The sequence below is a fragment of the Solea solea genome, chromosome 1, assembly GCF_958295425.1.
Source record: "Solea solea chromosome 1, fSolSol10.1, whole genome shotgun sequence".
Classification (NCBI taxonomy): Eukaryota; Metazoa; Chordata; class Actinopteri; order Pleuronectiformes; family Soleidae; genus Solea; species Solea solea.
The window spans coordinates 46,851,093-46,876,109 of NC_081134.1; the positions used below are offsets into that span (position 1 = coordinate 46,851,093).

Consider the following 25,017-nt stretch of genomic DNA (forward strand, 5'->3'; position numbering starts at 1 on the left):
TTCAGTTAGGTCAGGTTACACATTAGGGGTTTATACACAGCATATCTATTACAGAAAGATCACCCTGAGTGTAAGAATGAAAACAAAATAAATCATAATATAAAAGGTCAGGCTTCGTCAAGATCTGGATCCAGCTTATGTCAGATTCTTCCACTGAGACTAGGCTCAACTATTCCTGAAGCCACTTCTTCACACGGACAGTTAGCAGTGGTGATTTTGGTGTGGACATTGTGGTGGGGCCATGCAGGAACATCTTACAATGCAATCCACAAATACCACATATTACTCTCAAACCCTCAAACGTGGTTTTGTCCTTTCCCTCTTGAGAAATGATTAAACCTTCCGGTCAATGTGGTCCCAAACCACTACCACGACCAGCTTGATCTGCTCCAGTGGTAAAGTGCTAAATCGCACACTAGCTACGTCATCAACTCGATTCATCATGCAATGAATGAATGAAGCGAGACCTGTGCAGTGCCTGCCTCTGCATCAAATCAGCCAATGAGAAGCGCTCTGGGGCCCACAACTTCAGGCCCCACTGCCGAAACTGAGGTGTGCGCTGTACACACAACTACACTACGTGAAGTGTCTACAGAAGACATGAAAACTGCAGACATTTCATTGGGGACAAAGTTTAATTTATCATTAACTTGTGCTCAACGATATTTTTGACACAGGAAAACTTATAAAAGCTTAAAATCCTCCCCCGCACAGCAGCGCCCTCTGGTGGGGCCGTGCTAATGCAGAGACGCCATTGACAGTGAATGGGTACAGTCCTCTTCAATGGCAAAGATGATTTTAAAAAGTCATGTTTTTATGTGAAAATTCTTTCATTCTATCTCCCTTTTTGTAACATTAACACAGACAACTGTAGGGCAAGGCTGTCTTTATTATCATTATATTAACATTATATTAATCGTGATTGTTACATGTGAAGATGATTATTTGTTTAGATCCAGTATTTCATCTGCTCAACAAACAAGAACTCAAAAATTATTCATGGGCAACGTGTTAATCTTATTTCACTAATGTAATCAAATAAATATTCCTCTCTGGAGGACTGGTTGGTCTGTGTGTGTGTGTGTGTGTGTGTGGCTGACATGTTCAAAACAAACCTCAAAGGAAAAGAGATTCATGAAGACAGGTTTACTTTACAATGTGGGCAATGTGCTTAAATGTCTTGAACATGTTGTTGGACAGGTGCATACTGAGTTTAGTTACTGCTCAGTGTCATATTTGGAGTTAGATTCTCCTCGGAAACAATGAAAAACATTTAAATGCAAAGGTTAAGATGCAGGTACTGTGAGTTTGAAACTTTGTGTTAAACTGTTCATTTTTAATGGAGAGGACTGTGGGTGTCAATGTCCCCTCTGTAATGTAAACGACTGAAAGGCTAATGCACGGCAGTGTACAGAACAAGACCCTGACAAATGTACCAGTTAACATGCGATTTGTGTGGTAACGGCTTTATTTCAGGTCACATCAACAAAACATGTCCAAAAATAACACAAGACTAATTTGGCAAGTGTTTCTAATTGTTGGCTAAAGGTTCTGGGAGAGTAACGTCACTTTTCCAGTTTAGTTTATTTTAAATGCATGAGTTTAAAATATAAGGAAATGTATACATTTAGTTGAAATGTTCACTAAGCAAACCAAACTTTCCCCGTGGATTCTGAGATGGTTGATCTCGTAGTGACCGTTGGTAAAATAATAGCCCTTTGCTCATTTCCTGGTCTCTGTCAACAGAACTTGAAAATATAAAATACATATTATCTTTGAGAAAATGAACAAAAACCAAACAGAAAAAAATAGATGTACAAGTTTATTACATTGATGAATATACAGAAGTTAAATGGGTCTACAGACAATGCAGGGGCGCATGACTAAGGCATACAGTGTGTAACAGGATCACTGCAGCAAACTGCTATATGTACAGTTAGACTAGTTAGACATGCACGATTCTAGCAGTATGCACTTTTTTAGCCATGTAATGTAATGTAATAATGTAATACACACGTCTTTAAAAAAACACAACAAAGGCACTTATACTTGTTAGATGAAATTTGGCTTGTGTATGCTTCAGTCGTGTATATCTCAGCGACATCTAAACAGATCACTTTGAATTGTGTCATGTTAATGTAAGATGGTAACAGCTTTAACACACAGATGGATCCAGTGAATCCAAATGTAAACATTTCAGGCTGCAGGATGTGTTTTGAGCCCTGGTGGAGGTCTGTTCCCGGGAATATGAATCCACATTATATGCCAGAAGTTTTCGATGACTTTTCTGTTGTCACGGTAACATTTTCTTTTAAAGGACACTACTTCTACATTTTCTTTTTAAGTTTGGTTATTATGTAATACACCACTGTAGAGACAAGTAAAATACATGCAAGCCTGCTCACTTCATAACGTAACTTCCTTGTCCAGATAAAAAATACTTGTTGTGATTGGCAGTTGTCTACAGTCATTCCCTGTAGTGAAATCTCAGACAGTACATTTCAGCACATCTTTGTGCAACAATAACCATGTAAACAATTCTTGTATTGGTCACAGTGTTTCAACAGGGCGGGGTGCGGGGGGCGGGGCAGTTAATCTGAAGCAGTGCTTTCAACACATGATGAAAACACATCTTCTGCGTTTAAGCTGCACAGCATGATCCCATCAGCCTCTCGTTTGAAAAGATCAAAATAACTAATATTAAAAAATGTATCAACACTATAATAATTGGAGCTCAAGTTCAGTTACTATAGCATAAACGGCAGGATTCAAGTGTATTGATTTTTTAATGGGTTTTATGAAACCACCTACACAGAAATCTTAATGTAATTCAGGCTAAATACCACCAGAGGGAGACAAACTCAAAACTTCCTGCTTCCAAACTTTACCACTCCTCCATCTGCCACCACTGAGCTCTATAATACTGCTTCATGCCGCAGGTGACCAAATACATATGTGCAAGCTGACGTCTGTCCGTCCACTGTGTCGTCTCAGCCTGGAGCACGACAGTGTGTGCATGTGGACTTAGTGCTGGTGAGGGGAGTCTTCTCGAGACTAGCAGCATCTCCTGGACGACGAGGCTGGCTGCCGGCTGAGCTGAAAAGACTCGTTGCTGTCCACCTCGGGGTTTTCCAGCGGCGGGATTTGTTTACCTGAACACATCATCTAGTGTCACTTACAACTTCTGCTCAGCTGTCGCTAAAGGGGAAACTTTTTACGGTAATGTAAAAAAAGATCCAAAACTTTTACATCATCTTTCAGTGTTGTTATAACTTTCAAGTATTTCAAGAACCCATGGGAAGGCTGATATTTGCTACACAGTTGAATTATGTTGGGTTTCGTGAAAGGCGCTTTATAATTCCATTTCATAAAGTCATTATTATTATTATTATTATTATTATCATCATCATGTCTTTAAATTGGCTTGAAATGTGCTCACCTTTTTCAAACAGCACCAATGTTTGAAAGGTATCAGACTGATATCGTTATTGGCAGATACTCAAGTTTTTGATATCAGGGTTGTTATTGGACACGAAAGTGGTACCATGATAAAAATATAATATATAGTATGTATATCACAGCCTTGAATAGCCCTTTATTTCAATCATAATATATAATAGGTATAGAAAAAGAGATAGAAAAAGACGGCAGACGCTCAACATTACAGCTATGAAAGAAAAAAGAAACCTACTGATTTTCTGAAAGAGCTCCTCGATGTTGACGGCATGTCTGGCACTCGTCTCGATGAAAATAGCCGCGATTGATTCAGCAAACTCCTTCGCTTCCTTCATTGGAACTTCCCTGTGACAGAAGGACGGACACAAAGGTGAGTCTGAGGTCACAGTTGAAGGGCGGAGACTTTCATCATGATGAAAACTTAATGGTGCTGCTGATCAAACTTTACTACTTCCTCTCATTGAAGATTAGCATAGATAACCTTCTGATTTTATATCACAGTTTAGATACTGTACGGTTCACTCAAGTCTTATGTAATAAAAACAGGTGGTTAATTATTATTAAGATGTGTTTGTATGCTGGTTTTTTTTTTATGTTTTAATTTGATGTTTCTGTATAGTCTCACTGTTTTTAAATCAATCTAATACAACTGTATTTATAAAGTACATTTTAAAAACCAAAGAGTTAGGAACACGAGGCTGGAGCAGATCACAAAGATGGGGAGGGGCACGAATATGATTATTTAAAATCAATCCTGCAGCTCAGAGGGAACCAGTGCAGGGAAGACAGAACAGGCGTGATGTACAATAACAAATTAACAATAACACATTAATAATAACACATTAACAATAACCCATGTAGCAGAAGTCGACTTGATTGTCTTAAGGAGTGATGTTGTCAAACGATAATGAACAAATAAATAGAGTATATGACGGATACAAACAGTGGTGTCACTACGTCAGATCTGCAACCTTTAATATGAAAAAGGCCATTTCTGTGTTTTTATACAGATATACAAAATAACGATAGTTTGTTGAATTAAGAACTACAAAAAGAAAACTGATGGCATTTCATCGCTGTGTAGCCAACCTTTTATAAAGTGGAGAAAAAAATACCTTGAGATAAAACACAGAATTATGTAGAACTAGTCCTTCCATTGTTTGTGGAAATGAATGAAATGAAAAGTAACTGAAATAAATAAAGCAATATTTGGATTGTATGTAGTTCATGCCTGGTATACATAAATATGTGGATCCAAAGATATATCACACTTGACATTGGATGTGAAGCACAAAATATTAACATATATAATATAACACTTTCATATATCTCCTTGATTTCTAAATAAGAGGTGTTCACTTTGAAAGAAGACAATGGAAATAAAGCTACAAGGAGTCACTACAGAAGGGCTGAAGAGCTACATGTGGCTCGAGAGCCGCAGGTTGCAGACCCCGGTCTAGACAATAACAAAAGACCTAGTTAGAGGATAGTGTAGTGTAGAGTTAGGGATTTGTGCTTTACAGGGCAAAGCTGCCAGAGGTTATAGCAGAGATGACAGATTGATATGGATTTAAAGAGTGTTGGAAACATTTAGGTTAATATAAAATATTACATTAATCTTGGCTTTGTTTTAGATATTTTAATGCAGAAATGTTACAAATTGTATCTTTAAAGCTCCTCAAAAAGTCCTTTTCCACACAGAAACAGAACTTTCCTTTTTAAAAGGTTTTTCTTAAACACAGCATTGTTTCAAGAAATGTCTTCATTCACACACAAAACCCCCAAAAATGATTCTAAACACTGTGTATATACAGTGTCTGTATGTCTATATATATATATGTTTTTTTCCCCCTTTGTTAAATCTTGCACACTCCAGTCCAGTTAGATAGAAAGAGCATCAAGCTCGTACGCTGTTGTACAAACTCACAACATAATGAGACGACGATGACGAGGCAGGTGACAGCAAATGCAAGAGTAAAAGAGAGGTGGGGCTATGACATCATCGTTTTCCCAAAGAAAAACAAAAATAAGCATAAACAGCAAAGCACCACCTCCCACAGACACAAAGCTGATCCACGTGATTAAAGAGAAGAAAAAGTCCTACCTGATGTCTCCTAAATCATTTTTGTTTCCCGCTATGGCTACAACAATGTCCTCTGGGCCGTGCTCCTTCAGCTCCTTCACCCACTTCTTCAGTGTCTGGAAAGAGTCCTGAACGACAAAAGAACACCTTGTGGTCAATTCTGGGACGTGATGAGAAAGTGGTCCACATTTTCCTCAGGTCAAATCACATATTTGCTGCATTAGCTGCTTTTTCAGACAGTTTTTCCAAACCATGGAAGCAAAGCATCCCACAAAAAATGATATCAAGCTTTTAAGTTACACCCTGGAAACAAAGAATTCAAAAAAAGTGCCTGTTAATTATTCACTTATTCACTGAAATGATGTTTAAACTTGTGTTAGTCCACTGGTCTGGGGATGACGTGTGTGCAGTCGTTCTCACCAGTTTAGTTATGTCATAGACAATGACAGCAGCAGCTGATCCTCTGTAGTACATGGGAGCTAATGAGTGAAACTAAAAAAGAAGAAAACAACAGCAGTATCATTCTAGGTCAATACACTGACACAAATCAAGGAAGTAAAGGTTTTAAAGACCTAATAATCCTAATAATCATCATGCAAACACACATGGATATTATATAACATATATATATATGTCATATATAATATATGATATTTTTGTTTTTGGCTATGACAGGTGACTATAAATATGGTCAAATTCTGCTATAACACAAATAATTAGGCTTAAAATTAAAACAATTTAATATGATTTTGTCAATTCCACATTTTTGTGTGATTAAAAATCACATAAATATAATATAATCATTATATTAAATACAATGATTATCAATAGAACAGCCTTTAAAACCAGGGAAAGTCATCACAGATCTCCAACATGTCACACATACAGTTATAATATTGATATATATGATATGTGAAGCTATGAAACTAAGATGTTTAGATTCTGAGGATTTAATTCAATTCAATTTGACATTTAACATAACATAGCGACAGCCAGCGGGGGGCGCTGGTGCCAATCTCAGCTGACATAGAGCAAAAGGCAGGGTAGTGCTGGGCAGCTCACCAGTCCATCACATGACCACACAGAGTGTCCAATTTACCAAACACACATGTTGCATGTTTTGGACTGACGGAGGAAACCCACGCACACACGGGGAGAACAGACAGACAGGCAGGCAGACAGACAGACAGACAGACGACTTTATTAACATGCTAATATGAACGTGCAAACTCCATGCAGACAGTTCAGGCGTTGTTCAGAGCAGGTCGCGAACCCGGGTCTTCTTGCTGCAAAGGCAAGAGTGCTATCCATGAGAATCAGGTGTGGAAAACTGGACTATACGAGTGGAATAATCATTATTATCTCAGCGAGATATCGTTGGTCTTTTAGTCGATCAAAAAGATCTGAAGCTGCGTCTTGTCAAAATCAAATCAAAATCATCAAATAGTATGTCAGGTATGAAGAGTGGGAACATTTTGAGAGAGTAAAGGATGAGAAGGTGACGTATAATCTCTGCTTAATAATTCCACTTTAGTTGGACTAATGGTCTTTGTGCACCGGACGTGATGAGAACATATGACCTACGGGGTAAGAGAGCGTTCTTATCATATATCTGCACAAGCACCAACGTTTCCTCCCTGCTCTTTGACCCAGAAGTAGAAGGAGACGGCAAACGTGCAAACAGCCGTGGTGACAACACGACAAGCACAAGAGCTCATGCTCAACATCATTTCCATCTCATTCATGTGACACACACACACACACACACACACACTTGAGCGTATGCTGCTAACTGTTCCCTAATACTCCACAAACATCACGGTTTTCTTTACTTTATCAACACTTTTAAAAATGGTTACATTATCAACAGTGCTGCTAGTGTGTCAGGATTAATGACACACTACAGTCACTCAGTAGAATGGCATGAAACAAACACTCCGGCTTTCCCGTTCTTTATCATCCAGCAACACATTCATTTCTGATATTATGGGATACGCAGATGAGCGCCTGGCGCTGTGTGTTTATGAGACAGCTCATCACAAGATGCAGTGACTTTCTATCTGCAGAGAGAGGAGAGAGCCGAGGCTGACAGCCCTGAGACACAACCACAGCATGGATTATCCTTTTTCAAACCAGGAAATGAAGATGTTCTCAAATGTCTTGTTTTGTCCACAAAACAAAATGATTACGTTGTAATGATTTCTTCATTCATAGTTGACAGTTAATAATGGATAAACCACTCAATCCTGTGTGAATCATCCTTTTTCACAATAAATCTCAGTGTTAACTCCCTGATGTAGAAAGAGAGAAAAGCAGCTTCAAAAAGACTCAGGGAGTCATGTGTCGTGTGTGAACTCTAAGATGAACTCTAAGATAATGGTGAACAGTAGAACTCACCCGCTCCTGTCCTGCTGTGTCCCAGATGAGAAATTTGTGGAGTTCGTTACCACATGGTACCGTCTTAGTCAGGAATGACGCCCTGTAGGTAGTATAATACACATAAGTACAATCCAGCAGGATATCAAATATAATATACAACTCTTTATTATGTCAAAGCAAAGACGTATACTACTTTTGGATTCAATTCATGTTCATTTTTGCATAATACAGCATAATACTACTACTACAGGTCAGATACTGGAGTCTATGGAGTGTTTATCCACAGGCTTTATTGAAACAATTGTAAGCATGCACTAGGGCTGGACAATATATTAATATTAGATCTATATCGTAACATGAGATTTTGGATATCGTCATATCGTGATCATCTGTGATGTTGCGTTGATATTCATTATTATATTGAATGAATGTGTGAAATACACTAAATATTAAACATAGATAAAATAAATGCATGGAATGGACAAAAAGACAATTAATAAGACTTGTTTCATCTTAAGCCTAATTATTTTTGCAGAATTTTGAATTTTTAGTAAATGTCCATCATTTAACATTAAGTATGATCTGAAATGAAAGGTAATAACTGTATTTTAATGTGATACAGATCATTTTACTATTTACACTGGATTGTCACTCTCCTTTGAGAAACACGAACATCTCAAATGAGTCCAGAGAAACAACCTCCAGATATTATTTATAAGCCATATCACCCAACCGTACAGAAATATTGATATGATTTATATTGTGATATCTTTTTATCTTAAATGAATAACAAATTGAATTTGGATACTTGATAAAAACATTCATCTCATTATGTTGTGGTCATGATGTGTATCGTGATGCTATTCTTACCCTATTGTGGGGCTAATGTTGTGGTCAAAACGATCCTGAACGAAGCGGCAAACGATGCTGGATTTGCCCACTCCAGTGTCCTAGAAGCAGAGGGTCGGAGGTCATTCACGAGCACAGTGAAAACCACATGAACAACACTGATGATGCAACTGCCTGGTCACAAGCCCATCACTTGAGATAAACCTCCCGATATTCCATTAAGTCAGTAAATCAGAATCAGAATTAGATAATAGATGTTTATACTATGGAAGAGGGTTAGGGCCACGTGTGGATTCTTTTGGGAACAAAATAAAAAACATAAATAAATAGGACAGAATTCAGAATAATTAAATTTTCCTAATCGGCTACTTAATTAAGCAACTATTTGATAATAGATATTTGATAATGTTTTCTTTTTGCTTCCCAAATTTGAATAATATGTTCAGTTTTTTTGCACCATAGAACAGCAAAATCATTTAAAACTAATATTGGTTTGAGGACAAAAGAAGATGTTTGACAAATTCACAAGTTAAAGGGTTTAAGACACAATTAACATTTTTTGTGACATTTTATGGACCACACAATTAATCGATTAATGAGACATTAATTGACAGATGAATTGATTGTGAAAATAATCGTCAGGGGTGAAAAGAGGCAAGGCTCCAGAAAATGAGAGGAAATGTGAATATTCAATAAGTCATCCAAAATTACATCCACATCCATTTCCTGTTTTTTGAAATCACCATTTATTCACAGTGATGAGTCATAATTTCATTTAAATGTCTTTAATTCCCCTGTAGTTATGAATAGTCACAATTAAATCATAAATATGCATAGTTAAATTTGAGATTTGCACAGTTCACTGATGTTTATTGATGTTGTGTATATGTGTAAATATCAACGGTTCCTTTTGAACTTTAGTGACGATCCCTTTTTCTTTTCAAACAGAGGCGCAGCAGGAAAACGCTTTATCTAATGATGGCGTAACGGTCCACATGTAGAAATGTAGCCACGACTTTACACAATAAACACTCAATGGAATCGTTTTCATGTCAAAACACAAAACAAAACGTATACGACGACGAACAGTGTGTCCACTTAAGTGCTGCGTCGAACAGCTAGCGCCTCTGCAGTCAACAAGCTAGCAACATGAGAAGTTACGTTTTTAACAGTAAAGTAGAAACGATGTGAAGCTAGCTGCTGCTAATGTCTTGTTTAACAGTGTAAAGTAAAACACTGACTGATACTAAGTTGTTTTAGTCTACTTTAGACTGATACCAAGGATTTTCCGCCCTAAAGTGGGTCATCATCTGTAACTTACCCCTAAGAGACAAACTTTGAGCTCCCTGATCGCCATGACGAGTCGTAGTCGGGGTTTTCACTTCATCATTTGTCCGTTTGTTTTAGTCAATGTCTTTGTCTTCTCATGCTGGAAACACTGATTTCACTCCTCTCTCTTCTTGGTTTACAGAGAAATTCACTCAGTCAGACAGTCAGTCACACACACACACAGACAGACAGACACACAGACAGTAAGACAGACAGACACTGAGCATCTACTTCAGCTGATCTGTCATGAACGCCCGTAAAGGACAAAAGCACATCCGGTGAAGACCTTCAAAGTGAATCCCACCTCTTTGTACTTACCGTTCAAACATTGCACAGTACAAGTTGTCAGAAATGATCTAGTTATATTTATTGTCATATCTCTGACTAGAAGCACATATTTCTCCACAACACATTAGTGTTTCATCAAAAACATACTTTATATTCTGGTCAGTCATCATTTTAATCAAATTTCATTTTGAAACACTTTCTTATTTCCTGTCTTTTCTGGCCGTTTTAAAACCAACTTGATGCAACTTTCCGAATAGGAAACCAGAAAAGGAAAAAAACACGATGGATGGTTTCAGTATTTTCTAAAAATCCTACTGAATCTTTTAAATCTAAATGTACAGCCTTCTGCTGCGAGAGTATTCACAGAATGTGTAATGGAAAATGGGAGGCGCTAAAATATGGATCACAATTCCACTCAAACCAGAGCTGAGAAAAAGGTAAACATGAGAAAAGACAGAAACAGACGAGTGACTCAGATCAACACTTTATTTTTCACAGCATTAAACTGTCGGCAACAATATGCTACAAAAGCTTTGGAGCGATATGAAAAATAAGCTCACGAGAAGCTTCTCACCCCAGTCTTGCACTGATCTGTTCATGAGTCCAGATGCGACTGATTGGACCAAAGCAGATGCAGTCACACTAACATACTTCATATGGAACATTCAGAAAAAGAAGAAAGTTTGCAACTTTACAGTAATATACAAATATGATAAGTAGGTCAGGCCATGCTTTTGACAATTCAGTCATGGATGAGTTGTGAAATGAAATGACAGTTATAACAATAACAATTCATTGATAAGTCATTTACTCCTCTGACAGTAAACTGGACAAAACATGTCATCATTAGGAAGTTTGGGATACACCAAGAGGCATTTGAATTTAGCGTGACAAATATCAACATAACCATAACCTCCACACAATCTCAGCACTACTAAAGAATCTTTGAGATGAATGTTAATGCGACTATTTGTATTTATAATTTAAACAAAGGACAACCTCATTTGTTCCTTGAACTGCTCCTCACTGTGTGTTGCTTATACTTGCTCTCCTGCGCTCAAGTTTAGAATGTTCAAATCATTTAATACCATTTTGTTGGCATTTGTTTGAAATGCAGTGATGTGTGTCTCTGCACACAAACATCTTTACTACACCTTTGTTTTCTCATCACAACACTGGAGACACAACATTTCCCATGATTCATCTCATCGCTGCAGTTCAAAGAAAACATTTGTACATGTTCATATATAACAAAATTTAAAATGTATGTCGGTCTTTGAATAGTCATTTGTTTTCTACAGTATACTACTTAAATATATAATATATACAGGCAGACCAATCATAAATTCTTCATCACTCAGAAAGAGCTTTTTGTGTCAGTGGTTCTCTCTGGGGACATGAGTCCAGTCGGGACGTCATTTATGGCACAGTGGACTACAGGGACTGACATTGTGTGTCTAGTGATTCTTTTTTAACCTGTAAAAATACATTTTGTGTAATCTCCTCTCTTCTATTCCACTCTCCTCATACGGTCTTGGCACTGTGGATTTTAAAATAACGGTCTCCCCCTTGCCTTTCACCTAAGCTCGGCTCCAGCAACGATTGTATTTCTTATTATTCTTTTGCGTTTTCTGTGGGAAAATATTCTGTTGATTTGCGGTGACTTGGGAAAGCAAAGACATCAGACATGATGGCTGCACGGCTGCATCTTTGTGCACACAACGACTTATGACTGCAATGATTCAAACAAACATGGGACACTACAGGACAACTGACCGTCACATGTTGTTGTCTCTCCTGTCTTTGCTCGGCGATGGTTTTGAAGGATCCTTAGCTGCCTTCCCGTTGGTGGAGGCAGGAGTGTCGGCACCGGCGGCCACTGTGGTGGTGGAGCGTTTGATTTGCTCCTCGCCGCGAGCCTCCGGACTTGGCTGCGCGGGCGGCACCTGCTGCTCGGCCGACGGCTGGACGGTGACTTCTTGCTGCAGTTTCTGGCTCTGCAGGAGGCGGAGCTGGACACGGAGCTCCAAGATGGCTTCCTGCTCCTCATGAATGGCCTGGTTCAGGTGGGTGTTTTTGTTCTACCGGACAACAGCATACCAACAGTGCTTAAGAAACCTATTATGTTTAATATCCATCCAACGGATAGAAAACGGCAGTGGCGATATACACTATTTTTTACTTGTAAATACTTGTAATAGCTACAATTTATATGTGATGTTTTTGATTGCGCTATGCAAATGACCAAAAATGTGTCAGTTAAGATAAGCGTCAGAATCAAATCAAAAGATTTGTTAATTGCACAATATTTTTGTTTTTGTACAGTCAAGGTAAAGGTACAAATATGATAAACAATACATGCATTTTCATATCTAGAACTGTACAATGTAAAAAAATTGATAAAAAATCAATAACAAACAACAATAATATATACATATATATGCATATATATATATATATATATATATATATACACACACACACACACACACACACACACACATAAATATATACAAACACACACATATATATATATACACACATATATATATATATACACACACACACACATACATATATATATATATATATATACATAAAATTAAAACACTATATCAGTCAGAATATTTGTGATTAGATATTTTCCCCAAATTGTTCCACCCTAATATTAAGAATTGTGTTGTGGGACTAAACTGCTTAGAAACCAATGTTTCAACTGATATACATCTAAAAATATCAGGTGTAATAAATAATAAGCTCAGAGTGAAGTTACATACAGTAATGACAGTGTGCTGTGAATATGTGTCTTAAATACATTATAAGTGGAATAACCCGTATAGAGACTCATGTGTTAACTTGTCAACTCGGCAGGTTAAAGAAAATGGGAAATCAAAATAGGAAGAGAGACCACTGCAGAGACCAGGCTGCACACGTATGTTTTTATGCTTAATCTCTCAGTAATTATTAGGGGTGGGGATCAGGAGCACCTCACGATTCGATATATGGTCAGTGACATGAAGAATAACAAAGTGAATAAAGCAAATGTATTGAACGCGCATGGTGCATCTCTTGTGGTGTATGGTGTATCTCTGCCATTATCCGGCTGTAAACTCCCTCTTCTTCAGCCAGGTAACTGCCACCCAAGTCATTTGAGCAGCGCCGCGATGAGAAGCCATCAAGTAGTGACGCCCGGCGAGTGAGACTGGCAGGGACTGTCTACTTGAAAGCACCTTCATTTGTGAATTAAAATATCAATATTGGCATGACCTATCAATTATCGTACTGCATATATTTTGACCCACCCCTAATATTTATCATTTTCTTAGAGTTTGTTAAAGGTTTTATTCTGAGAGAAAATTCAACTCACCTCCAGTTCCTCGTTTTGCTTCTGCAGATCTTCCAGAATCATCTGCAGTTCTTCCTCATCTTCACTCTCGCTTTCACTGTCTGATGAATATTCCTCCGTCTCACTGCGACCCTGCTGTCGACTGAGGAAAATGTTGATGATTATAGACTTTATCCATTCTTGTGCATCATAATATTACAACATACGCCATATTCCCTCCTCCTCTCACCTCTGTATATCTGCAATCTCTGCTCGCAGTCTCTCAATCTCTTCCTTCTCAGTTGCTATTTGTCTGCGAAGCACCTGCTCAAGCGAGATCAGCTCCTCCTGCTCCGTCAGGATCTCGTTTTCCTGATGAGGAAGCATAAATGAAGAAATCGCGTAGGCCTTCATCGACAAGAAAACACAACTCTACCTACACAATCCTTTTTCTTACTTGTTTTTAAAAAGTTTTCCATAAACAAGGCATTGTTTCAAGAAATGTCTTCATCCACAGGAAACCCAACAAAATGACTCTAAACACTGTACTACATATGTCAGGCCTGCACGTGGCGCTGCAATGCAATTAAATAAAGCGTTATTTTTTTAAATTAATTTTATATAAATATATATATATATATAAATATATATATATACACACACATATATATTTATTCATATATATATGTATATATACACACACACACAAATATATTTATATATATATTTATATATACATATGTGTATGTATATATATACACACACACATTTATATATAAATATGTGTATATACATATATATTTATATATGTGTATGTATATATACACACACATATTTATATATACACACATATATAAATATATTTATATATATACACATATATATAAAATAAATATATAATTTATTTAAAAACATTACAATGCATACAATCACAGAAAGAGAAACAGGGTGACGAAAGAAAAATAAAAATAACATCAAACATTGGGGCTATGACATCATTTTTACACAAGAATGCACACATGGTGTTTTGAGATTTTCACACAGTGGGAACTGTTTCTAAAAATATAATTTCAGTGATTCAGTATGAATGATAAAAAATTCACTTGTCTTCCTGTGTACAGGCCCAAAGCTCTTCCCACTCAGATTGGATCAGATCTAGTAGTAAAAGCTTGATTTCCAGGCATTTATTATTGGTCTGTGCACATCCATTGTAAATGTGTATTGATGATTGTTTGAATAACTCACCTGTGCTAAGAGGAGGTTGATAACTTCCTCCTCGTTCTCAGTCATTTCCTCTTTTGAAACATCTTCCTTGGAGAGGCTTGCTATCTCCTGGGCTATTTTACTCTCACACTCCTGAACAGTAGAAAGAAAAGAGAACGACAGCACAATGTGACACTGTTTTCTGAGTATGATTACTTAAACTTGAGTATTACTAATACTGAGTACTTGATGATTTGAATGTGAACAAAATACAACATTAGATACTGCTGTAGCAGTCTGAACCATTCTGTGTGAACCGAGTCTAATGATTCAGTACACGGAAAACAACATGGCAGGTTCATGCAGCTGCGCTATCATGACTCCGCCCATGTTGAGGAGGTACCATAGCAATGGAAAACCGAGCCATGCCAAGCCATTTGTCTGCTCTACGTTTGTTGACATATCTTATCTTAAAGTATTTAGAAACTGTCGACATTGCGTAATACAGTATCCGCTTATTGCAGCTGAAGTGGTATCAGAGTAGTTTTACAAATACAAGTACACAAGGGCAGCATCAGGCACAATACCCTGCACTGGTATCTAAAACAAACTGTATAAATCCGTTACTCTCTCTGTTCATGTTTGTATCTGCAGTAGCTAATTCAAGTTGTCCCATTCATTAAAAGCACGAGAAACTAATGTTAATATTGCAAATGAACACACAGCTGTGTGCAAAGTGTTCAAGAAAAGCAGTCATTATACTAACCTTTCTTTTTAAAGATATAAGAGGAACCTTTTGTACATAAAGATAATATCCAGACTGAACTGACCTGGCGTTTAGCCTCCCTCAGTTTGCGTTTAAGAGCCGTCAGGATTCGCTGCACTTCCCAGAGTCGCTCCTCTTTGGACAAGTCCTTCACTCCAGCCTGCAGATCCCTGTGCAAGCAGTTCAACAGGAACTCCTGCAACACACACACAATACATTTATACAAGTGAGAGCGAGTGAATATCAAAAACAACATGTCAAGTCTTGATTAGGATTATAAAAATATAAATATAAATAAAGTTTTTATCAGTGGATAATCACTTTAAAGTCAAAAACGTTAGCTTTTTGTCAGTTTAGAAGAAGACATTTATATGTAGAGTGCCACCATCTTGAGCCGCCTTGTTTCTACAGCAGCCGAACATCCCTTCAGATGTGTGAGGATCAGTCATCAGATGACACAATTTCTTACACGATAGATTCTTACATGGATGATGTATGGAGGAGTTTAATATCTAATATAAAAAAAACATCATATTCAAATGTTTCATCTCATGTGTCCTCCTGTGAAATATTGAAGCCATTTACAAGACCCTGATATGGTCTTTTATTTCCTCACACAAAGATATTTTTTTATCTTTGTTAGGAACATCAGTCCTATGATGACTAAAGTTTTTGTTTATATTGTACGATGCGTGCACAGTAAAACACATGGTGACAACATATCAAGTTCTGGTACAGAAACTGTGGTGTTAATATTTTAGAGACGCAGCAATACACGACGCGATGAATCAGGTACAAAACATCAGAGCAACCCTGAAAAACATGAGGGACTAGGGTCTCGTTCAAGGACTAAAAATAATATTACGTAAATTAATCAATTAACCATTTTAGTACAAAAATATAGATCAGGAATGGCTATTGGATTCTGCAAAAAAACTGGTTTAGCCCAAAAAAACTAAACATTTATAGAGACACAACAGGAATAAGAAGAGAAGCTGGGACCAGCAAATGTTTAATATTTTTAGTATGACCACTTTAAACATCCTCCTCATATCTGTCCACTAGTAATGTTTAAAACTTTTTTCACCATTTTGTTTCAGAACTACAGCACACTGACAAGTAACCCTAACCCTACCTTAGTATAAAGACTGAAGACCAATACTGTCAATGAGTCAAGCTTGAGTCTGCCAACCATCAGCATGCTATGGTTTATTTAGTTTATCTCTGCCTTTCTCAAACCGCACAAAGGTTCAATGTTTACAGAAATACAAACCCCACACAATACTTTGATAAACCAAGGCAAATAAAATAAACTCATAATCAGCACAAACCAAAACACAAGGCAACAAAATAACTCGAGCGCAACGTATTCTTATTGTCAATTAAGTTTGTGGTAAAAAAAAAATGAAGAAAAAGTTCAAAATCTTCTTTAGGTTTTCTCAGTCAGTTCAGTACAACCCGGGATAATCCAATAACAAGAGATCCTTTTGGGGTTATACAAACTCCCACTAAAGCTGTCTAGCCTTCACAGCCACAGTTGAGCACCAGAGGGCACAACTAACTATTATTTTCATTATCAATTAATTGATTAGATGTTTGGTCCAAAAAGTATCAAAAATAAGGTTGAAAAATGAAACCCAAAACCTGGAAATGATGATTTTCTCAAATGTCTTGTTTTGCCCACAAACCAAAATAATTCAGTGTTTATATTATTCTAGGTTATATGGAGCAATGAAAGCAGAAAATGTTCATGTACAAGAAGCTGAACGATCAAAGAACTTAAACCAGTTAATCAATTATTAATAATCAATTCATCGTGGCAGCCCTACTCTTTAACCTATCAACACGTTACGTCTGATTTGTAAATTGTGGACAAAAACCACCGTTCAAAATCATGTAATCATGACTATAAAAGGTTTACTGAATGTTCAGGACTATTTCACCTGTTTCACCTCCAGCTTCATATTAATAACAGCAAAAATAGGCATATTCTCCCAAGAGTGTCAAACTATTCCTATTTTCCATCTTTTGATTGTGACAAACCCATGGATAAGAAGTAGGACTGAACCCACCTGTCGCCTGATCTCCTCTTTGATGCTCTCCTGGGTCTCGGGCAGCGCCGGCATTGTTGCCATGTTGGACCACCGAAGGGGTCGCACCACTGGCTTCAGTGCTACCTCCCCAAAAAGCTCTGTCACATGTGTGAAGAACATGTAAAGAACGCGGTTCCCAATCTAAAGTCAAGGTAAACAAGCACACAGCTATAAACATGGTCCATATACCTTTTACACAGTCAAATTTAAGCACTTTCCAGGCCATTTTAAGATTATTTTTAATGCTTGTACAGCACCTTGCAGCTGTGGTTTATTAATATGCATACATCATTTTCATTATTATTTAACTCTTTCTACCACATTAAAAGAAATGGAAGTTTGCTGTTTTATTATAGTCACACAAGCAAGGTCCAGCTCCAGGTCCTGGTCCAGGTCCAGGTCCAGTCTTTGGTACTTATTTACTTCTCCGTCTAATAAGCAAGCTGTACAGCCAAGAAGCTATTTTTTATCTAAAATGAAATAAAGATTGAGATGTAGCCAGTCTGGAAAGAATGAAGACACCAATGTGTCAACACAAGTGCTTGTTGTACTGTTCTACAAGCTATGGCTATCTAGTAATGACGTCTCACAACTTTTGCCTGGAGAGCAACGTGGGGCAAGTCCCTTAAAATGGAAGCATGAGCTGAGAACAGTTTATTTAGCAATGCTGTGGCTACTGCTGCGGTTTGTACAGAATAAGTGGAGCAGCAGCGACAGAGAGTTTTACCCAGTGAGAATAAATGAGCTTCACTAAAGTAGGCCAGGGTTTCTGTGACGAACTGACAGTGTGATCCAATAAACACAGATTTTTGCTAAGTAGCGTTTTCTGTAACTCATTATTTCATGTTTAAATAAAGTAAATGAAAAAGGTATGACTTTTTGCTCAAATTCTTTTTGTGTACAAGTGTATTCTCTTAAAAATCTAAATTGTCCAATTGTTGTAACCTTATAATAAGCCTGTATATGTGCTTAAGGCATTGGCCTTGCTGTCACGTTTCTACAACTGCCTGAGCAGTAGAGAAGAAGAAAACATCCATTTTGCAATTTCAAGCGAAAAACTCACCACAAAAATGAAGTAGGAGAACGTCCATTTTAGTATATGTAGGCCACTATAGTTCTCTGGCATGTCTGGGAAAGGTGGGTTTTAATATTCTGCAATCTCACACACAGGACCTTTAATTATTCCTCATACATGTTCCCTCTCTGACCTGTATGGTTGGGTTGAGGACGATGGAGATGTTCTGGATGTTCATCTTGGTCTCGGCCTCCCTGGAGATGACGTGGTTCATGTGTGTGATGAGCCAGGAAAGAAGGAGTCGGCTTTCCGGCGACACCTCGGACAACAGCCTCTGGAACTCGGTCACCTTCTCGGCCTCCGCCTGGCGACCGCACGCATCCTCGAAACGCTGGGCCAGATCTCGGCCCAACAGGTTCTCAGGCAGTTCCCGGAGATACTGCTTGAGTAGACTGGCAACCGTATGGGGGTCGTACTCCTCCAGACAGGGGCATTCCTCACGGTCATACGCCGCTTTCAGCTCATCCACCTTGGACTTCATACCTTCAGTCAGTCATACAGATGATTAGATAAACTGTCATACAGTATGTCTATTATATGAAGTCATAAAATGACCATGCTATGACATCAGAGATGAAGGACATATAAAATACTGGCTGAACTGATATTAAAGTCAGTATACGCACAAAATCAATTTTTATTTACGGGTTGCAAACTGTGTTTATGTTTTGTTGCACTGCCCACCTAGCCTGGCTAATGATAGGCTGAATGTAGCCACCTCCCACTTCTAAGAGGTGTGACCAATAGACGTCGATGAAGTATGCAGAGCAACAGTGGGGAGCTGCGTGGAGGAAGTTCTTTAAAATGGAAGCATGGCCAAATTGAAAGACTGCTGCTCTTCAGTGGCCGCCATGATGGATGTATACAAAAGCTCATAGACGTCACTTCCCTAGTGTCATCATATTAAGGTGCAGCTCCTTTTTTCCTTGTTTTGTAATCTTACGCCTGGTTCACGCTGGATGTGTGGCATGTGTAGGTGCTAAAAAGTTTATAAAATATCATTTTATGTTTTTCACGTTTTCAGATTCAGCCTAGACACGGTGTGAAAGGTTTGATGTAATCGTGCTGGTAAGATGTCTATTTTTACGTGTGAAACTCTAATGTAGACAAGCCTGAGATGCACGTCTGAGATGCGGCTCATGGGTGCAAAATTGTGGGATTATCGGTGTGAACCAGGCCTCAGGCGCTCTACGATGTTTTGAATTGGGACTGCAGTAACCGTTTTAAACACTTAAGGCTGCTGTTGTACATATTTGAAATACAGTATATCGACTTTAAATATATATGTACAAAACGGAATAGAATAAACAACATGTGAAAAGTTTTTACCCGAGACCCTGTAGATGCCCTCACACTTCATGCCATAATTTTCAATGTAGTCCACGCATTCTCTGAAGACGGCCGGCAGCTGAATGGCATCATACAGGGCTGTCCTCTTGACAGCTTCAACCAAAGGAGCTCCAAAGACTGGCCTGAAGGTGGGGGCCTCCACTGGGACCGGCTCTGCCTCTGTCGTCGTCGGCTTCTTCTTCTTCTTCTTCTCTTTCCACTGCTTCACCACGTCTGCAGCTGTCAGGTCCTTGGATTTCTTGTCTTTGGCCTTGTCGTCCTTGGGGCCCTTCTCCTTCACCTTGAAGTCCTTCTCCTTTTTCTTGGAGAAGCTTGGCTTCTTGAACACGTGGATCCCTTTGGAGCGCTTCATCTTAGATGGGCTCTCTGCTTCGTCTGCTGAACTGTCCTCCTGGAACGCAGCGTAGCCTTCAGCTGTGAACGTACAGGAGTGAGAAGTTTAACTGAGAGAAGAAACGCCACCGTTTTCTTATCCTTTCACGACAGAACTATGAAAGCAGTGTAACAGAAACAGAGAAGGAAACGTGTGCAGGAGAGGGGAGACAGCAGAGGAGGGGGGAGAATGGGGACCTGGAAAAGAGGTCAGTCACTGATTTAGCACGGCTCCCACTGCACCTTACTGCTCTCCTCACTACAGCCAGTTAAATGAAAGGATTTTTCCCACAGAGCATTTATCTACAGGACAGCGTCAAAGACACTCCTCTTATTATCTCTACTCTGGGTGTCGCCCAGAACGGGCAGCACTTAGCTGTACTGTATATCACAACACTCTCACAGAGCTCCCAGGGTGTCCTCAAACTGTCCATCTCTCTCTCAGCCTACACAACTGTAGGAGACAAATACAACAAAACACAAGGAGGAAATCTCACTGGTTCAGGCAACAACTCTTTCTTTATTTAAATGTCTCTAATGAGGATCAAGTTCTCAGCTTCTCAGCATTACAGTCCTTTAAAATAAATACAATAAATGTAGCTTTGCCCTAAACAGACAAAATATTGCCTGATCGGTGTTGTATGGGATGGATCCAGAAGTCATGATTAGCCAATAGAATATTGTTTTTCTCAGTGTCTCATATAAAAGGTTTCAGTTTTATTTATCCAGGTCACTTGAAATCCAAATCTATTGTTTAACAGTGTTTTACGGCTGACACTTCAACATTCATTTTAGACACTGCAGTTTAGGGCTGCAACTAACAATTATTTTCGTCATAGATTGATTATTATTATTTTATCGATAAATCGAATAGGTTAAAAATTGTTGATCCTCGAAATGATGATGTTCTGAAATGTCATTTATATTATCCAAAATCAATTTTGGATTGTGGATTGGATTGATAAAACACATTTTTTAAAGATTTCTTTATGTGATATGAAGCAAAGAAACCAGAAAATATTCAGACTTAAGAAGCTGAAAACTTTAAATCTTGTTGTCGATTCGAAGCTGAAGTCTTCAACTATTTTTGGGTTTTTATTGCATTTTTATTCTTAAACTTGAAGATTAATTTAGTAAATGTTAATAATTGATTAGTCAGTGCCTACTACTGCACTGACCGACTGCAGTTTAAATCAGCACCAGAAAAAGGCAAACAATTCATTTTGAGCAATTTAATTACTTCACCACACAGAGTGGGAGTGAAGTAATGTTTTTAGTGGATCTGTGTGTGTGTGTGTGTGTGTCTGCGTTTCCACATTTTCTTGCAATATGAGCAACAGAGGCCCAAGAATTATGTGCCAGAGTCTGTTACACATGTAGACCGACAGCTTGTTGCGTGAATGGGGTTAAATCTGCCATCACTGATCTGTTGTTATACAGTATACACAGGGACTGGAAGCACTCAGTCATAGCTGCTGTGTAGGGCTGGCTACAAAAAAATGGTTTAATCAATTAAAATCAATCTTCTATTTAATAATATGATATCGATTCATAAAACCCATGATCGGTCTTTTAATACCATCCGTTTACTGCGGCGTGAAGGCTTTAATCTCATTAATCTCACTAGACTAAGAAGACGTCCGTGGAATAAGTGCTTGCATGTACTTTGTTAAATACAGATAATGGCATTTATGATGCATTCTACTTCAGTACTAAATGTATCACTTGAATGTCACATGATCAGTGTGCTGGTTCATCAGCGAGTCACATTATTAAAACAGGTAACCGGTTTTAAAGTGGTGGCAGATCAATGTAGTTTTTTATATATTGAACATAGAGTAATCACATTATTAATGATTGATGAGCCCCAACATTGCTACAATTTATCAGTTTTAATGTTAGGGCTGATTGATTTGAATTACAGACTAATTTCTTACTTCTTTTCTCCTTCTTCTTGAACTTGTTCTTCTTCTTGCTGTGCTCCTTGTCATCGTCTGACACGTAGGCATCCGGCACCTCATGATGATGGCCATCATGCGGTGGTGAGGGTTCGCCGGTGCGGTACAATCCGGGGAACTTGGTGGGACTGATCTCCTCAGAGCTGGGTGTGCGAGCCACGCCCCCCGGGTGCTCAGCTCGCCGCTGCTCAGCGGGGCTACTGCTCGGGGGCAGGAAGCACTCAGTCATGGCTGCTGTGGCCTGGTCGCCCCTCTGACTGCACACACTTCACCTCTCCATCACACCTGCAGAGAGCAGACAATCTTTTTCTGCTTAGATCAGGACGAGTTAAGTGTGTCCACTTAAAAAAGTAATGTGCCTGTGACATGAATAATAGCTGAAAACATGTAGACCTTAGAAAACCTATCAGAGTTATAAATGATGACATCATTTTAAACTTTTAACTACGATTATTAATCGATAACTAAATTAATTTAATAAACTACTTCGATGTTGTATTTTTGTGTTTAAAGCATTATAAATGACACTCATGACATATGATAAATAAATGAACAATATGTAAGCATTATAAAACATTTTAACAATAAAAAATTACAATGAAATATGAAATAACATGAGTAAGTAATTTATTGTAGATTTATATGCTGCTATAATACAGAAATTATATCTTTGTAAAATGATTTTACAACTCTGACAATAAAAATGTTTAAATTGATATTATTTCTTCTGACAAGCATAACATAAAATATGAGAAAAGGAAAAAACACAAACATAAAAACATAAGCTGTCGTCCTTTCCTGCTTTGGAGTAAGCAGCTTTGAATCTTTTCCCAGGACGAAGCCTGCGAAACTGAATGTGATGATTTACACCTGTGATCCATCACAATGTCAATATGAAAAAGGACCATAATGACTCTGCAGGCAGATGTTTGGTCATCTCATCTTCATGACTTTGTTTGGTTATACTGATTTTTACATGACATATTTTACATAGACAGGTAGAGATATCCTCATAGCGTGACAAGGCATGTGTTTTTCTGCACCACTTTTCCTGGTTTTAGAGGCTGTTGCACTGATAATCATCGTCTTTATTATACTAAATACATTTGTGAACTACACTAAAAATTTAATATTACTTAACTTTATAAGCCTAATGTTTGTGTTGTAGCAGAATTTGACCATATTTATTGTCAATTTCAGTGTTTCTAACACATGTAGATAGCCTTCATGTAACATTAAAAATATAATATCTATATATTATATCCCATATATTATATATCCTTTAAGAAGCACAAACATCTCAAAAGAAAACTTTTCATGAGTCCAGAGAAACAACCGGTGTTCAGCTTTATACCTCTAATTCTTGTATATTGTGATTTTGCCTAAAAAATAAATATATTATTTATAATATCGCATCGCCCAGCCTCAGTGAAATATTAATTTGAATTATATCATGATATATCGATATCAACGGATATAAAAGTACATTGTGATTAGATGTTTTCCAGCCTTTTTTGAACATTAGAAATAGATTAATTGATGTCATTAACTGCTGGGGTGTGGTGTGTTTTACACTTTTGTTTTTTTTTACAAAATGTGTCTCAAGATGACTTTATTTACAAACTGACAACAGAGACAACCATTAGATGAAGTGCATCGTTTTACCAAGATATTAAGAAGATATTGACAAGGTAAAACATCAACACATTCATAAAAACTCTGACATCTTAATCTTCCTTCGCAATGTGAAGATTAGCTTCACCGTTGTCTTGCACTGTCCTGTTTCCAGAGGGAAACTCGTCATAAACAGCCACACATATACCGTCAACACGCGGTTAAAACAGCCCGGTGTCTCTCTGCGTGTTTAATTCAAGCACATTTAGATTAAAAACAGACTTTAAGTCCAAAGCTGTGCTCTGAATGGGAGGGCCCGGGTAACGACACTTCAGCCAGCTGCCGACCTGCTAAGCTAGCTGATTAGCCTCCATATCCGTGTCGACTAAAGTCGCCGTGAACGACACGACACGAGAAACACAGTGAGAAACACAGTGAGATACAGACGCGAAACTCTCATTTGCTGTCGCTATGTTGTCGCTGAACAAGCAAAACAGAAACAACAAGAAACTTTACCAAAGCTCGGTCCCGTTCGCCCAATTTCACAGCACAGCTTCCGGCTGTCTGTACACTAAATAAACCTGGCTGCGCATGCGCGGCATCATTGCTGCATTATGGGGAATGTCGTTCGAAAGGTGATTCCTTAGCTACTCGGAGATCTCGCCACAAATGTTCAGAGGATTTTCAGGTCCCCAATTTTTAATTTCGCGAAAATCCGGGGGGCAAATTACAGATTACAGAACATCAGCAATAACGTTCTACAACATTAAAAAATGAAAACCTAAATATTTCACTCTAATACTTAATTCCCATTCTTTTATAAATGTTTATGTTTTTCTATGTACATCTTCTCTAATATTCTACTGATATTTATTGT

General features: G+C 38.0%; 2 protein-coding genes across 2 annotated transcripts; both read right to left on the reverse strand.

The window, feature by feature from the left end:
* Nucleotides 1-1,809: 1,809 nt before the first annotated feature.
* rab31 (RAB31, member RAS oncogene family) lies at nucleotides 1,810-10,340 on the reverse strand. The gene is made up of 7 exons (XM_058649519.1): nucleotides 10,089-10,340; nucleotides 8,789-8,868; nucleotides 7,937-8,018; nucleotides 5,960-6,031; nucleotides 5,561-5,667; nucleotides 3,692-3,801; nucleotides 1,810-3,152 (listed from the first exon to the last, which is right to left on the reverse strand). The coding sequence occupies exons 1-7, from the start codon at nucleotides 10,122-10,124 to the stop codon at nucleotides 3,055-3,057; spliced, it is 585 nt and encodes a 194-aa protein (XP_058505502.1). The 5' UTR covers nucleotides 10,125-10,340; the 3' UTR covers nucleotides 1,810-3,054.
* Nucleotides 10,341-10,856: 516 nt separating this feature from the next.
* On the reverse strand, nucleotides 10,857-24,748 carry ralbp1 (ralA binding protein 1). The gene is made up of 10 exons (XM_058640831.1): nucleotides 24,657-24,748; nucleotides 22,506-22,811; nucleotides 20,176-20,610; nucleotides 18,980-19,329; nucleotides 17,751-17,912; nucleotides 15,743-15,874; nucleotides 14,955-15,065; nucleotides 13,960-14,081; nucleotides 13,752-13,872; nucleotides 10,857-12,465 (listed from the first exon to the last, which is right to left on the reverse strand). Exons 2-10 carry the CDS (start codon nucleotides 22,753-22,755, stop codon nucleotides 12,163-12,165), a joined length of 1,986 nt encoding a protein of 661 aa, XP_058496814.1. The 5' UTR covers nucleotides 22,756-22,811; nucleotides 24,657-24,748; the 3' UTR covers nucleotides 10,857-12,162.
* Nucleotides 24,749-25,017: the final 269 nt, after the last annotated feature.